The sequence below is a fragment of the Meles meles genome, chromosome 1 (genome assembly GCF_922984935.1).
Source record: "Meles meles chromosome 1, mMelMel3.1 paternal haplotype, whole genome shotgun sequence".
Classification (NCBI taxonomy): Eukaryota; Metazoa; Chordata; class Mammalia; order Carnivora; family Mustelidae; genus Meles; species Meles meles.
Window position 1 is genome coordinate 187,007,357 of NC_060066.1, and position 14,670 is coordinate 187,022,026.

The 14,670-nt window shown below is 42.1% G+C and overlaps 3 protein-coding genes across 3 annotated transcripts in view; all 3 read left to right on the forward strand.

Annotated features, from left to right (window-relative positions):
* Positions 1 to 1,619, forward strand: part of RHBDL2 (rhomboid like 2) — a 56,831-nt gene extending 55,212 nt beyond the window's left edge. The window contains exon 8 of the mRNA XM_046006148.1: positions 1,484 to 1,619. Coding sequence (XP_045862104.1) covers positions 1,484 to 1,543 — 60 coding nt within the window. The 3' untranslated portion in view covers positions 1,544 to 1,619. The remainder of the gene's footprint in view (positions 1 to 1,483) is intronic.
* On the forward strand, positions 1,579 to 3,579 carry GJA9 (gap junction protein alpha 9). Its single transcript, XM_046006118.1, has one exon. The coding sequence runs from the start codon at positions 1,579 to 1,581 to the stop codon at positions 3,121 to 3,123; it is 1,545 nt and encodes a 514-aa protein (XP_045862074.1). The 3' UTR covers positions 3,124 to 3,579.
* Positions 3,580 to 4,561: 982 nt separating this feature from the next.
* On the forward strand, positions 4,562 to 11,383 carry LOC123942302 (MYC binding protein). The gene is made up of 5 exons (XM_046006172.1): positions 4,562 to 4,663; positions 4,859 to 4,931; positions 8,342 to 8,390; positions 8,635 to 8,764; positions 10,158 to 11,383. Exons 1-5 carry the CDS (start codon positions 4,580 to 4,582, stop codon positions 10,200 to 10,202), a joined length of 381 nt encoding a protein of 126 aa, XP_045862128.1. The 5' UTR covers positions 4,562 to 4,579; the 3' UTR covers positions 10,203 to 11,383.
* Positions 11,384 to 14,670: the final 3,287 nt, after the last annotated feature.

The window sequence follows — 14,670 nt, forward strand, 5'->3', positions numbered from 1 at the left end:
TTGCGTAATTTAAAGATTTTATTCATTTGGTTGGGGGAGGGCAAAGGGAGAGGGAGAGACAATCCCAGGCAGATGCTGTGCTCAGTGCAGAACTGGATGTGAGGCTTGAACCCACAACCCTGAGATCATGACCTGAGCCAATATTGAGAGTTGGATGTTTAGCCAACTGAGCCACCCAGCTGCCCCAACCTTGGATTAGGTGTGCCTCAGTCTCCTCATCTGTAAACTGGGGAAACAATATTCCTACCTCATATTGTTTAGCTATAGTATCCCAGTATTGTATTTAACTGTGTAACATCTCCCTTTATATAAGGGATATAGAACACACATTGATATTTTAAATGAAAGTTATGAAAACACTCGTCTTTTTATCTTTCCTGTAGGATATATTTCCTCTTGGATACACTAGAATCTCTACCTTAATATAGAATGTACTGCTTGATAATCCACGCATCTAAAGTATAACTTGCTCTGTTATTACACTGTTCCTTCCATAAAAGCAAGCTATGTGTCCTAAGTAGGTCAAATATTGTTACAATGAAAATATCTATAACACCACCACCACGGCCATCTGTTTATTTCAAGAACTATCTAAGAACATTCTGCTAGGACAAAAATAGTTGAGAATTTCTGGAGTTCTTTTTTAATTTGTATTTATCTTGAAGTTCTGTTTTTTTAATTTAAGTTTTACTTAGTTAACAAGTTCATTTTAAGATGATAAAAATGTACACAATTTTTCATAGCTAATTAAGAATTTTACAATTCATAAATATTACTGAAATTTTTGATTTCTGAAAGTGCTCAACAACTGTCAGAAAGCCAAGAGAATTTAGATACTTAAACGTGGATTAAAAAACAAATCTAAATTCTGATAGCAAGAGCCAGATCTGTTTTCTCTGATTTCACTAAGTGCTGTATCCTACTGAATTATCAAATGAAACACATTCATTTTCCTTTGTGTACAAATGAGATTTTAAAATCACTGACTTTGGTTATAATTTTTATATAATCTTAATAGAGAGGTTTGTAAGATCATGTCAGTAGTTTTAGGAACCTCCTCCAAAGTTCTCAGTCAAACAAAGTAAAACAGTAATAAACTCCAGCTAACAATAGCAAGACTCCTTTCTTACAGGGAATCCTAGAGTTGTTTTTTTTTTTTTTTAATTTTTATTTACTTACTTTAAGTCATCTCTACACCCAACATGGGGCTCGGACTCACAACCCTGAGTTCAAGAGTCACATGCTCTCCTGACTGAGCCAGCCAAGCACCCCATCTACAGTCCTATTCTTCATAGAGAATATATACAACCCCTCCCTCCAGGTATCTTTTTTTTTTTTCATTGTATTATTATGTCTAAACAAAAGTGATTTTAACTACTGATAGCTTAAAAAATTCTTGGTAAGATTATCACAGTTCTCTAGGGAAAGAGGAGAGTAACCCGCACACGAAGAGAGTGATGCTTTGTTCATGTTTTTACCATAGGTTTGCTTTAGGAAACAGCATGTCCTTCAGAATGGAAGAATTTATCTGTCTCCTATTTGATGGGGTTCAGAGTGAAGATGGCTGACTAAATAAACATGGGGAACTGGAATTTCCTTGGAGGCATCCTGGAGGAAGTTCACATCCACTCCACCATAATTGGAAAGATCTGGCTCACTATCCTGTTCATATTTCGAATGCTTGTTCTGGGTGTAGCAGCTGAGGATGTCTGGAATGACGAGCAGTCTGGCTTCATCTGTAATACAGAACAACCTGGCTGCAGAAATGTGTGCTATGACCAGGCCTTTCCTATCTCCCTTGTTAGATACTGGGTTTTGCAAGTGATATTTGTGTCTTCACCATCCCTGGTCTATATGGGCCATGCTTTATACCGACTGAGGGTTCTGGAGAAAGAGAGGCTGAGGAAGAAAGCTCAACTGAGAGGAGCACTGGAGGGTGTGGAGTTTGAAATGCCTGGGGACCGAAGGAGACTGGAGCAAGAACTTTGTCAGCTGGAACAAAGGAAACTAAATAAAGCTCCACTCAGAGGAACACTGCTTTGCACTTACGTGGTACACATTTTCACTCGCTCCGTGGTTGAGGTTGGGTTCATGATTGGACAGTATCTTTTATATGGATTTCATTTAGAGCCTTTATTTAAATGCCATGGCCACCCGTGTCCAAATATAATTGATTGTTTTGTCTCAAGACCAACTGAAAAGACAATATTCCTACTATTTATGCAATCCATAGCCACTGTTTCGCTTCTCTTAAATGTTCTAGAAATTTTCCACCTAGGTTTTAAAAAGATCAAAAGAGGGCTTTGGGGACAATATAAATGGAAGGATGAGCATAATGAATTCTTTGCGAACAAGTCAAAACAAAATCTTGCCAAGTATCAGAGCACATCTGCAAATTCACTGAAGAGACTCTCTTCTGCACCTGATTATTACCTGCTAATGGAAAAGCAAAAACACACAGCAGTGTGCCCTAGTTTAAATTCACCTGCATTTCAGGTGGATCCTGACAATCACAGCGGAAATGATGAGAAATGTGTTTTGGATAAACAAGAAACTGTACTTTCTGATGAGATGCACACACTTAGGGCTACCTGTAGTCATCTTCAACACATCAGCTCATGTAATAATGAAGACACTCGTAAAATATTTAGAAAAGAATTGGGTAACCCATTAAGGGAAAAGAGAGAAATTGATGGCAAAGACAGCAAAAGGAACCACTGCTCTAGAGGTCACTGTTCTATTCCAGGTGTTGCTATAGATCTGGACAACCACATGGGGCAGTCATCCCAAACAGCTTTCCCTCTACCTGCTAACTGTGCCTGGGAACAGTTGTGGCTTAGTGCTACATGGGGTCCCTCTAAGGAAGATGAAAATCAGGTGTCACCTCCTAAAGGAAACCTGAAGGGCCAGTTCAGAGAGGGCACAATTAGCACCCTTCCTCCTTCCCAGGGAGATTGCCAGTCATTTGACATTCCAGATACTCCTGCTTCTTTGGGACAGTTGTCCTTTGAATCTGATTTGGTCAGAAGCTGCAATAATCCTACTGCTTGTCCTCCAAATCATTTGGGGTTGCTGACAAACAACCTCATTGGTAGGCGGGCTCCCACAGACCTTCGGATCTGAACAGCTGTTGGCTTCTAGACATTCTGCATATTAAGCTATCACAAAAGGACCCTAGTGGTGGTGGAGCGCAGGCAAGACAAGGGCAGCCCTAACGACCCGGTGTTAAGGCAGACAACTGCAAACCCATTTCAAAAACGAAAAAGAGACTAATTCTGAATGGTGAAGGGGCAGTTTTAAACTCAAAGACATAGTTACCAAATCAGGATTACTTTTTCAGAGGCTTCCTTTAGAATTCAAGAAAACTGACTCTGGGAAAGTTACATGTTCAGAATCGAGGCTTAATGGTTTGGAAACAGGTTTTTCCTTGAAGGGAGTACAGCTTTAGGAGATTGTCCTTGTTCTACATAATTCTCCTTTCTACTTGCTAATCTTTTATTTCTGGACAATGGTTCAATTGTTTGTCCCTGGGACTTAGTTTCTTTATTGACTGCAACCTGATGTCTCCTGAGTATAGTGATAATGTTGCTATCTAGTAAATAAAAATTTAAAAAGATCGATGGGTGGGGCACCTGGGTGGCTCAGTGGGTTAAGCCTCTGCCTTCAGCTCAGGTCATGGTCTTAGGGTCCTTGGATCGAGCCCCACATGGGGCTCTCTGCTCAGCGGGGAGCCTGCTTCCCCTCTCTCTCTCTGCCTGCCTCTCTGCCTACTTGTAATCTCTGTCTGTCAAATAAATAAATAAAATCTTTTTAAAAAAATTTAAAAAAAATAAAAAGATTGATGGCTTTATAGCATCTTGATTCAGTACCCAGACTGGAGTCGTAGCTCTACACTCCCTGGTCCTCTAACTTCGCCACTTTACTAACACTGCCCACCTTACAAGGATAACATGAGAATTAAAATAAGAAACGTGTTTAGTACAGTGCCTGGCACACATTAAGCGCTCAGAAGCTTAGTACGTTACCGCTCATCCTCCAGAGGCCCCTAGCAAGCCCGCCACAAAACGAACTCCAAAAGTAAGAGCGGGAGCTGAAACACACGAGTCTAAGCACTCCTTTCCAGACATTGCATACTCAAGGGTTGCCCGGCGTCGGTCGTGCGCACCTTTTCAGGATGAGAGCCAAGAAACCAGCACCTATGGGTTGCCACACCTAATGAGGTCCCAGTTGAGACGGTCTGCTCCAGACGGGTGTCCGAAGATCCCACCCGGCACCAGTCCCAGCGCTACCGGCCTCCGCAAGCCCCGCCCCCGGGCGCCACGCCCATCTTTGGCCCCACCTGGACACCAGTCCGGAGTTACCAAAACCTCGCCTCTCGCTAAGCAACTGAATCGCGGCAAGGACCGGAAGAGGAAGGAGAGGTGCTGCTCCGGGAGCAGAGAGGCGGGCGTACGCAGCCTCCCTCGGCTTAGCCCACTATGGGGCACTCACAGCGTCCTGGTCGTCATGAAAACAGGCCACACCCCTGAGATCTCGGACCGTGGTTCGCAAGTACGCAGGCGCGCGCGCCCTTCCGCGCATGAGCAGTGCGGCTCAGAGCCCGCCAGCCACGGTCTCGGGCGCCAGCTACGCCGCTGCCGCTGTCACTATGGCCCATTACAAAGTGAGGGGGGCGCGGCGTGGCTGGGGGCGTGCGGGCGGTAGCCAGCCGCTGGTCGGCTGAGGGTGGGAATGGGGGCGCGCGCGCAGGTTTTGGGGGCCTGAGGTAGCGAGGCGGAGGCGGGGTTGCCGGACTCCCAGCGCCTTCTTCCTGCTCCGGCCCCTGGGCTTTGGCCACTGACCCGCCGTGTCTCCTCAGGCCGCCGACTCGAAGCGCGAGCAGTTCCGGAGGTACTTGGAGAAGTCGGGGGTGCTGGACACGCTGACCAAGGGTGAGCATGGGTTAGGAGAGGGTTCTTCGTGTCCACGCCGTGCCCCTTGGCGCTGAGCCCCCGACGGGCCAAGGCGTAGGGAAGGAAGGGGAACAGGTGGGATCTGTCTGGGGTCCAGCTAGGTGGGCTTCGGGGTTCAGCAGGCACTGGCGCACGTCTGGCTGTCGGACGGCGCCGGAGTTGGGGTAGCCTCGCTCACATTACCGCTCTCCGGGCGGGGAGTGAAACTCTTGCAGCTGTTGCAAAGTCCCTCCAACTTCCGTTGCTTTGCCTCGAGCGGTCGCAGCGAGCACGTTTGCTAAAGACCTTGAGATCCCAATTCCTCTCTCCTTGCAGTTTTTGCGGAGTCAAAATTATGTAAAGAAGCATTTTCCCCTCGAACAAAGGGCAAGTGGGAAAATTACCTGATTACAAAGGTGCTTATAAAATAACTAAGTGAACTCAATCCCCAAAGTAGGCGATGCATAGTCAGTTTGGCTGCGGTTTTTCAACCCCCATTTCGTAGGCTATACCAATTCCTGCTCTGTGCAGATTTCATAAGTAGAATTACAGTTTAAAGAGCTTGAGGGCACATGAAAATGGTTATATTGTTTACACTTTTTAAGATGGAAGCTGTTACACTGTATCTCTTCCTCCAAGGGGATTCAAGACCCAAGATGAATAAGGAGCTTCAAACTGGAGAGTTCCAAGAGATAGCTGGGGTACTGCTTACTTCATTAGCTCAGCAATAATGTGAATGCCTGCTATGTATCATTCAGTTCATTGGCTAGGACTTTCAAGGGTATAGAACAGAAGAGCTGTCAGGGATGATGACTGGCTCCACATGAGAAGTGTCTGGGAATTAATTTGGTAACTGCTCTTTGGCCGGGGCCGGAAGCAAAGATTAGGAGAAAATTCTGGGAGATTAACTCTGGGTTTTACCAGAAAGCAGGACTTTTAATTCCCACGTATGGGCTGAGAATTCTGAATTGCTACCAACCTTAGATTCAGGTACCAGTTTCCTTATCTCTTTGCAATTAAATTTCAGCAAACATGATAGGAGTATTCTGTGAAAGTGCTGTGCTCTGTCCTCTCCTGAAGTGTCATAGAAGCTTGGAATTTCATTGACCCCTCCCCTTTAAAAAAAACCCCATAAGTTTATTAACTTTCATCATTTTATTCAGGTCTCTGTTCCAGGCACTGGGGATACAGCAGTGGGTGGGGGGGGGGGGGCGGTCCCTGCTCTAAATGACCCTTCTATTCTATTTGGAGGAGACAGATAATACATAGTGCCAGCCAGTGGGAAATTATATGAATAAAAACACAGCAAAGGATAAAGAGCAACGGGTGTGCCATTTATAAGGTATGATGGGGGAAGGTCTCAAGAAGTAATACTTGAGCAGAGATCTGGATGAAATGTGATGTCAAGCATTTCAGGAAGGCAAGGAGGTCAGAGTGGCTGGACAGAGTAAAAGACAGAATGTTAAAAGACAGATAAATGACCTTGGTGGGAAGTAACAGCCTTGTGGCCATACATGGATCTTCCCTCGCGAGATTCTTTTCCCTTGCTCACATCTACTGGCATCTAACTTCTCAATCTCTGTAGATTTCCAGTCTCCTAAATAATATCAGAGAACTTAACATAACGTCTTTACTGATGTGACCTATTTAAAATTTGATTTTCGGTTTCAAACATGGGTACTTTACACATATTTAATTTAATTTTAATACAGCATATTTCCAGGAGGATCTGAAACTGCTTCTAACATTAACACACTAAAGGATGGCTAAAGATAAAGATAAGTCATATGGAAAAAGAAGCATTTGAGTTATTTTGAGTACATCAACCTCTAAAAATCCCTCCTGCTAAGGCAAAAAGGGAAACACCAGCTATTGAGTTCTTATCTGATTAAAAGGAAGTATATTTCATCTATAGAAAAGCACAGGAAACTTGACATTTACATTATGTTCTGTAATTATCAACCTCATAGTACCACAGACAGAAATTTAGAAGCTGAAAGAAATGGGGTGGGGAAGAAGATGTAGAAAAGGGTAAGAGTATTCATGTCTTATAACGTTATTTGGCAGAGATCAGTGGAAATTAATGAAGAAGAAACAGGTTTGAGTGTGTTATTTAAAGAAAAACATATTGAAGAGAGAGGGTGGTGGTGATGTAAACCTACCGATTTCTCAAAAAATAGGGTTGTATGTATACTTAGAAGAGTAACTATCAGAACTCAGTGCAGGGTGTTAAGAAGTCATTGCCATTTGATTTTTTCATACTGTCTATACTATTTTGATGATTTATTAAGACTAAAAAAGGAAGCGTGTAAGTTGTTTTACAGCAGTTCTTAACTTGGAGTCTAGAGATGGACATTATTTGTGTGTAATTACATTTTGGGGCTTTTGTCACTTTTCAAAGGGTTCCATGCACAAAAAATTTAACCACGGGTCTAGAGACTTTATCTGAGTAGTAAATCCCAGGAGGAATTTGTTCAGTAGAAGATGAGCAAGGTAGTGCTGACATAAGCTTTTGGATACAAACTAAAACATCTATTTTAATGTTGATTTGAGCATGCGGATAACTGGTAAAGTCTTTGGTTGGTGGTTACTTCGCATGTTGTATATGAAACTATTCTTGAAGCACATTCTGAATTCAAAGCTTCTTTCAGTAATTACCATAGCCCTGTTGATTCTCTCCAAAATTTTTCTCAAATTTATCTACTTTATTTTCACCTCCCTCACTCTAGTGCAGGTTGCTATCTTTTTCAGCTGGATTGCCACACTTGCCTCTTAACTGCTCTTCCTGCCGCCTTCATCCTTGTCCCACTCAGGATCTTCCACACAGTAGTTAAGAGCGATCCTGTCACTCTCCTGCTTAAAGCTTTAATTATATGCCTGTTCTAAGGATCAAAGTCCAACCGAACTTGCAGGATCCTCCCTGGTCTGCGTCCTGACCACCTTGCCAGCTTCCTTTCCTGCCACATTGTTCACGGCTCCATCTAGCCATACTTGAATTTTCGGTTCCTCAATGTGTTGTTCTCTTGCCCTCCCCACCCCCTCACCTTCCCATTTTATCTGAAACCCTCATAGCTAAGTCTCAGGTCTTATTTCCCTTTGTTAGGGAGCCTTCCCTGGTGCGTTAGGCTGAGTTAGGTGTTTTTCCAAAGTGTTCCCATAATCCATCATCCTGTATTGCCACTTGATGCTTGCTTTTTTTTGGGGGGGGGGGGGGGTCTAGTTCTTTGCTTTTGCACTAGACTGTAAAGTTTTTGAGACTAGGGACCTTAGGTGCCTTGTTTACCATGGTATGGCAGTCCTAGCAATGTGCTTGGCATATAACAGGCATTTAACATTTACTGGGCTATATAATTTCAGGCATTCAAATTTAAGACTTTAATTGTTGCTTTTTTCTGCTTTTTGATTTGCAGTATTGGTAGCCTTATATGAAGAACCAGAGAAACCTAATAGTGCTTTGGAGTATCCTTTTCATCTTTCAAGTCAGAAAAAGGACTTATTTTTGGAACTCTTTTTCACATTTTTAAGCTATTTTTAAAATATTTTTCACGATTGAAAAAGTTACTTTCCTTTATGTTTTGCAATGATGATCTCTGGGTAAATGTTGGTGGTAAGGTGGGGTGACCATGATCAGAGATACTGATACTGCTCTGAGCTATTTCATTAGTTTCATTCAGCTCAAGTAAATTCTTAACTTTGGTATTAGTTTTTTAAAGCATCACTTAGGAGCTGCCACTCCAGAAAATCCAGAAATAGAGCTGCTTCGCCTAGAACTGGCAGAAATGAAAGAGAAATATGAAGCTATTGTAGAAGAAAATAAAAAACTGAAAACAAAGGTAAATGTTTTAAAAGAATTCATGTTAAAAATAATTTCACCCTTAATGATTAAAAGATCAAAACCTCACTAAAATGGATAGTAGGGGAGGGAGGAGGATAAATAATCTTGATTAACTGCAAGGCTGAACTGATGCTCTATCTAGAAAACCACAAATTGTAAATAGGACAAGCAATGTGTGGTCAAGAAGAGCTTCTTGGGAACCTGCATCAAGAAAAAGATGAGGGGGGCACCTGGGTGGCTCAGTTGGTTAAGTGGCCAACTCCTAATCCCAGCCTAGGTCTTGGGATGTTAGGGTCTTAAATTCAAGCTCTGCATTGGGCTCCACGCAGAGCATGGCGCCTACTTTAAAAAAAAAAAAAAAGAATGAGAACATTGGTTAATGCTGCTTATGAGTAAATGGAGAGTTCTGGGAGTCCTAAGCACTTGATTTAAGTAGGTCATTGTAAGGTCAATGCTTTGCAAATGGCACCTCTCAGAGTTGTGCAGTGTGTAATCTGCACAGTCGTATGTGCTGGCGCTGTAATGTGTTTATCTCTATAAATTTGTTTGCACTTAATTTTGTCTGTGCTCAAGTTTTTTCTCTGTTGAAACTCCTGTGAGACTTTTCATAAACTTCAAATTAGTCAACTCTTAAGTCTTTGAGGTTTTTCCACATTCTGAATCACATAACGCACTTTACATTACTCTAGGCATTTCTTATAATGTGATTTATCTGCTCAATGACCTTGCGAGATAACTGAAACAGGTACACACACCGATTTATAGGTAGGAAACTAAAGCACAGTGAAGTCTAATTTTCTTCTCAAATCTCTCAACTAATTGGAATAACCTAAATCTTAGCCTAGTGTTTTTGCCAGGAACCACAGCTTAGCGTAACAGAAAATACAGCCTCTTAAATAATCCAAGATTCCACAATACAAATATCAGTTAACTCTTTGGCATCTTTTAAGTCAAAGACATGAGCTCCTCTTCACTGACTAGCTAGATTAATATATGTTACATTATTCTTTTTTCCTGCTTTTTAAGACAAAGTTCAGTAAACTTTTGTTAAAGAGAAAGAGTTAAGTCCTTTACCAGAAGCCATAGCATCTTTGGGAAGAAAGAGACAGATTATTGCATTATTAAGTATTCGAGCAGTGCAGTCATGAATTTAAATTCAGCAGTGGTTTCCCAGTAATTTTAAAGGTTTATATGAAAAGAGTTTTCATTACATTTGATTGTATTAAATCTTAAATTGTATCAATCTTAAATGGTTTAAAAATGGATAGGATATTCATATAAAGTTCCTGATTCAGTAATTGAATAGTTAACTACTCATTTTGTTACTATTAAGTTTTTTTTACCCAATTTAGAATAAAATTCACCTAAACTCCTCTGTCTTTGCCCTATAGCTTGCTCAGTATGAACCACCTCAGGAGGAGAAGCGTGCTGAATAGGATCCTTCTCAGTTGAAAAGACACTGAAAAAATGGTTTTGTATGACTTGAATAGTTTGTATAGTATATAACCTTTTCTGAACAGATGCTCTAGAACTCTTTTAATATGTTGAATTCACCTATCACACTTTAACTGTTATAAACACATATACTTAGAATCACCAATAAAAACTCAATATAACTTTCTTTGGGTCTTAAAAGCAGGAGAATCCAAAGTGAATCCTGAAAAAAAAAAAATCTAAACACAGCCATCTATTTCATTACCTTAAAAGACATTCTGTTTATTAGTCTGACTAGGAATGATGGTACTGGTTGTATTTTAGCCAAGGAAGTTCAGCATGGAGCTGTTCCTTGGTTCAGTGCAGGATATGAGCACAGCTACAGTCATTCGTTAAAATGAAGATGACACTGTTGTTTGTATCCTCTGAAGGCAGCTGGAGAGATCAGTGTGACAGAAGATGCTTTTGCATGGGTTCCCATGAATCTTCTGCTCGTATTTATATAATGTGGAACAAATAACTCTTCTTTGCCACCACTTTGCCTTAGATGACTGTGTGTGTGCCAGTTGGAACTCTGACACCACGTTTCCTTCTATGCAATCATGCCCTATCTGATGATGTTGCCTTGCTTTGCTCTGTGCTTCAGTGGGTCCTAGCTGCACATTGGCCTGTGTTTTTCAATTTGCTGTACTAGCAGTTACCCTGATTGTAATTTATATAACTTCAAACAGGATCATACTGTTTCCCTGCCTTACTTAGTTGCTCAGCTGAGCACAGAACTGAGGCAATATAAAATTCTGGGTTCATGCACAAGCTGGGATGAGAAGGGGAATGAGCCATATATTGTGGAAAATTATAGTTTGCGGGTATAATTATATAGTGCTTTTTCCCTCAAAGTATTTTTCTAGCCTTGAATTCATTTTATCTTCATTATCCCTGTGAAGTAGGTACAGCAAGTATGAGGCGAGGTTGGGTGCTGAATTTTTAGGCCAAAGACTGATATTAATACAAATTATCTACTAACTGTAGAACCTTGGGCACTTCAGTTAACTGCTCTGAGATTCACTTTCCTCATCTGTTAAATGAGAAGAATAATATCAGTGCTGCCTACCTCACAGGGTTGTTGTGAGGGTCAAATGGAATGTATGTGAAAGATCTGTAAATGGTAAAGCACTATATTCTTGTTTGTTAGTCCTTTTCCTTTCTTTTGGAAGACCTACAGTCAGATGTTTCATTTTACTGGTCACTTAGATTCCTTACTGACTGACCTGACATTATTAAGAGTCATCCTGTTTCATGTATTCTAACCCTATTGTTAGAGAACCTGTTTTTACTCTTTGGTCAAAACACACGTAGAAAACAGAACGCATCAATGAAAGCTGATTTAACTAGCAAAAGCCTCAGCACTTGCTGGAAACTGTGACCGAGCTAATTGTAAGGGCATTTTAATCAGTCATGTTGGCAAGAATGTGGCAATGGTCTGTGTCTCTTCTAGTCACAAGTTTGTTTTTGGAGGGGGGCCAGATACTGCTGGAAGAACATTCACTTGCATCGGTGTATCTTTTACCAATTTGAGTGCCTCCTACATGCTCAGCAGTAGGCTGAGTGCTGGGTGTTATAGAGATGAATGACTTGAAGTTAGTTATAAGACGTGTACATTAGCAATTACAATGTGGGATAGGAAGTGCTAAGAACCATAAGAACAATAAAACATGGCCCCATGGGGATTTTCAAAGAGAGGGAGACTTGGCTTCTTTAAGCAGTTGGTGTGACAGTCCCCTTGTGGAATACAGACAAGCAGAATTTTTTCTGGCAGCCAACCCTCATTTGCTTCTCTACTATGGGACTAGTATTAGTGTTTACATGTCAGGTTACTGTCTCCTGTACCATCCTTTTGGACAGAATGGCAACCAGTGGGTTGGATAACCACACTTTTAAGAGGAAACTGACCTGTTTAGACTGTTTTATCAGTCAGTGCTATTTAAGAATTCAGAGTCAGCCTGGCCTCTGGAGGTCCTCTTCATCATTTCTATCAAGAATATGGATGAAGAGAATGTATAAGAAGATGCTCAATGGAGTAGAAAAAGGACGTCATCCATTCAGATCCTGCTACGGTTCATTCAGCTGTGTTATCTATAAAATGTAGATTTCATATCTTACCTACCTCACAGGGTTGTTGTAAGGATCAAATTAAATATAACAGATGAAAAGTACCTTGTAAATTGTAAAGGACTACGTATGGGTCACATGGTGTAATGCCAAATCTGTAAATGACACAAAGTTGGCTGGTTGGTAAATTATATTGAAACAAGTTTGAAAATGATAAACTTGGAGTACCCCAACTTATGGGCCTAAGCCAAAAAGCTGAAATGTCAAGTCTTATGTTTAGGTTAAAAAATGCAGTGGTACAAATTTAGGCACTAGGATTGCTGACAAAATACTAGTTCCAGTGATTATCACTGTGAACCACATATACTCTGGATATTAAAAAAAAAAAAATTCCACCTGGAAAGCATTAATAGAAATATTGTCCAGGTGCAAACAGTCATTCCTAAGGCTGTATTTAGTATTGAATTGTAGGCACCAGACATTTGGTGGATGTTGACAAGCTCAAATGCATGTAAAAAAGTGATCAACAGGGAGAACGCATTTAAAAATACAAGGTTGTGGCTTGTATACGGTAGCCACTAGCCACATCTGAACTACAATTTAAAAAATTCAGCTTCTGGGGGGGTGGGAGGTTGAGGAACCAGGTGGTGGGTAATAGGGAGGGCACGTACTGCATGGAGCACTGGGTGTGGTGCAAAAACAATGAACACTGTTACGCTGGAAAAAAAAAAGATCACCTACAAACACACACACACACACACAATAAATAAAAATATATGGATTTAAAAAAAAAATTCAGCTCCTCAGTCACGGTAGCAACATTTCAAATGCTCAATCCACAGTGGCTACTATACTGAACAGTATGGTTGTAGAACATTTCCATCATCACAGAAAGGCCCACTGTACATCAGCATAGAAGGGATAGTCAAAGGAACGGAGTATGTTTAATGTGAACAGAGAAGACTTAGTGGGTAATGAAGACTGCAACCTAATATTTGAAGGACTGTCATGAAAAAGATGAAGACCACTCCTTTACTGTTCCATTTTAAGCTCCAGTGAGTGTGGGTTTTAGTCTAAATAGAAGACTCCAAACAAAGTTTGACCTCAGTGGATGTGCCTGCCTTCTGAAACAGTGATCTCTCTTCCCTTGGAACACTGAAGTGTACGCTGCATTATCTATCAGCTGGGGTGCTACAGAGTGGACTCTGTTTAGGAGAGAGATTGGACTAGATGACCTCTGAGGATGTGTCCTACCTTCAACGTATATATTCAGATGTAACTAAGTCCCAGGCCTGGCAAGAACATGCTTTCCTTTCATAATCTAGACGTTAAAGTCTTTGGAAATCACTGCCACCGCCATCACCTCCATTTTAAGAGGAGGCTCTTGTTTCGTCAAATTTCCAATTCTAAAGCCTGATGGTCCAGAATGAAAATTCCTCTAGCTTTCTCAAACCAATCTAGTAAAAGCATTTTAGTTTGCTTTCATTATTCATTCCTTTGGTCTGTAAGCTGAAGGTCACGGAAGATGTAATGTTCTATGGAGCCGGGGAAGGGTAAGTTACATGTGAAGTAGACTGAGTGGGGAAAAAGGGGAAACTGAGTCCTTTTGATTTTGAAGTGGTAGTAGTAACCACCGTCTGATTTGCTGAAGAGGGAGGATAAGCTGTTCTAGCTTGGCTGCATTTGCTTTCCTGCTACATGCTAGATCGAACTGTATCACACCCTGACTCTGCCTTTGGTTGAGGCTTTACCTTCACTCAGGCTGGCTCCTCCTCCCTATCCTTGCGTATCCCAACCACATCCATCCATCTAGACCTGCTCAGACGCCACTTCCTTACAGACTTTCTCACCCTCCCAACTCCCGAGCATTTTTACCCGTACCTTTGGCCTTTACACTTCATATCTCGTACCGAAGCTACTTACGCAGAGATCCGAGCTCTATTAATCTCCGAGCAACATGAGGGCAGGCAGGGTCCGAGTCCGTTTCAGTTTTTGTGTCCCTTGTCCCCCCCAGGACGTCGCGGGCATCAGTAAATAGTGGTTGGGCGAGTACCATTGTAGGAGCACAATCAGTTCTTCCCTGAAATGCCCAGAGAGCATCTCCCGTTGCGACGGCCTCCAGAGCTCCCAAGAAGGCAGAAGGGCGGCGAGGAGCAAGGCGCGTGGCTGGGCAGGACCGAGGTGCTCGGTAGGGCGGAGGGCAGAGGGCTCGGCCGGCCCGGCCACCCTCCTCGTGACTCCTCCTCCCCCCTCCACGGCTCCAAGTCAGGTGATTCCGGGCACGTGACGGGCACCACCTACCCTGCTGCTCCCGAGTGGCAGCTCGGGCGGCCAATGAGAGGCTGGGTCTCGGCGCGGAGC

What these genes read in the sequence shown, in the direction of transcription:
- GJA9 (XM_046006118.1), top strand. Translation starts at nt 1,579, where the DNA reads ATGGGGAACTGGAATTTCCTTGGAGGCATCCTGGAGGAAGTTCACATC.
- LOC123942302 (XM_046006172.1), top strand. Translation starts at nt 4,580, where the DNA reads ATGAGCAGTGCGGCTCAGAGCCCGCCAGCCACGGTCTCGGGCGCCAGC. An exon ending in GCTGGACACGCTGACCAAGG is followed by an intron (nt 4,932 to 8,341) that starts GTGAGCATGGGT and finishes TTTGATTTGCAG; the next exon opens with TATTGGTAGCCTTATATGAA. An exon ending in ATAAAAAACTGAAAACAAAG is followed by an intron (nt 8,765 to 10,157) that starts GTAAATGTTTTA and finishes TTTGCCCTATAG; the next exon opens with CTTGCTCAGTATGAACCACC.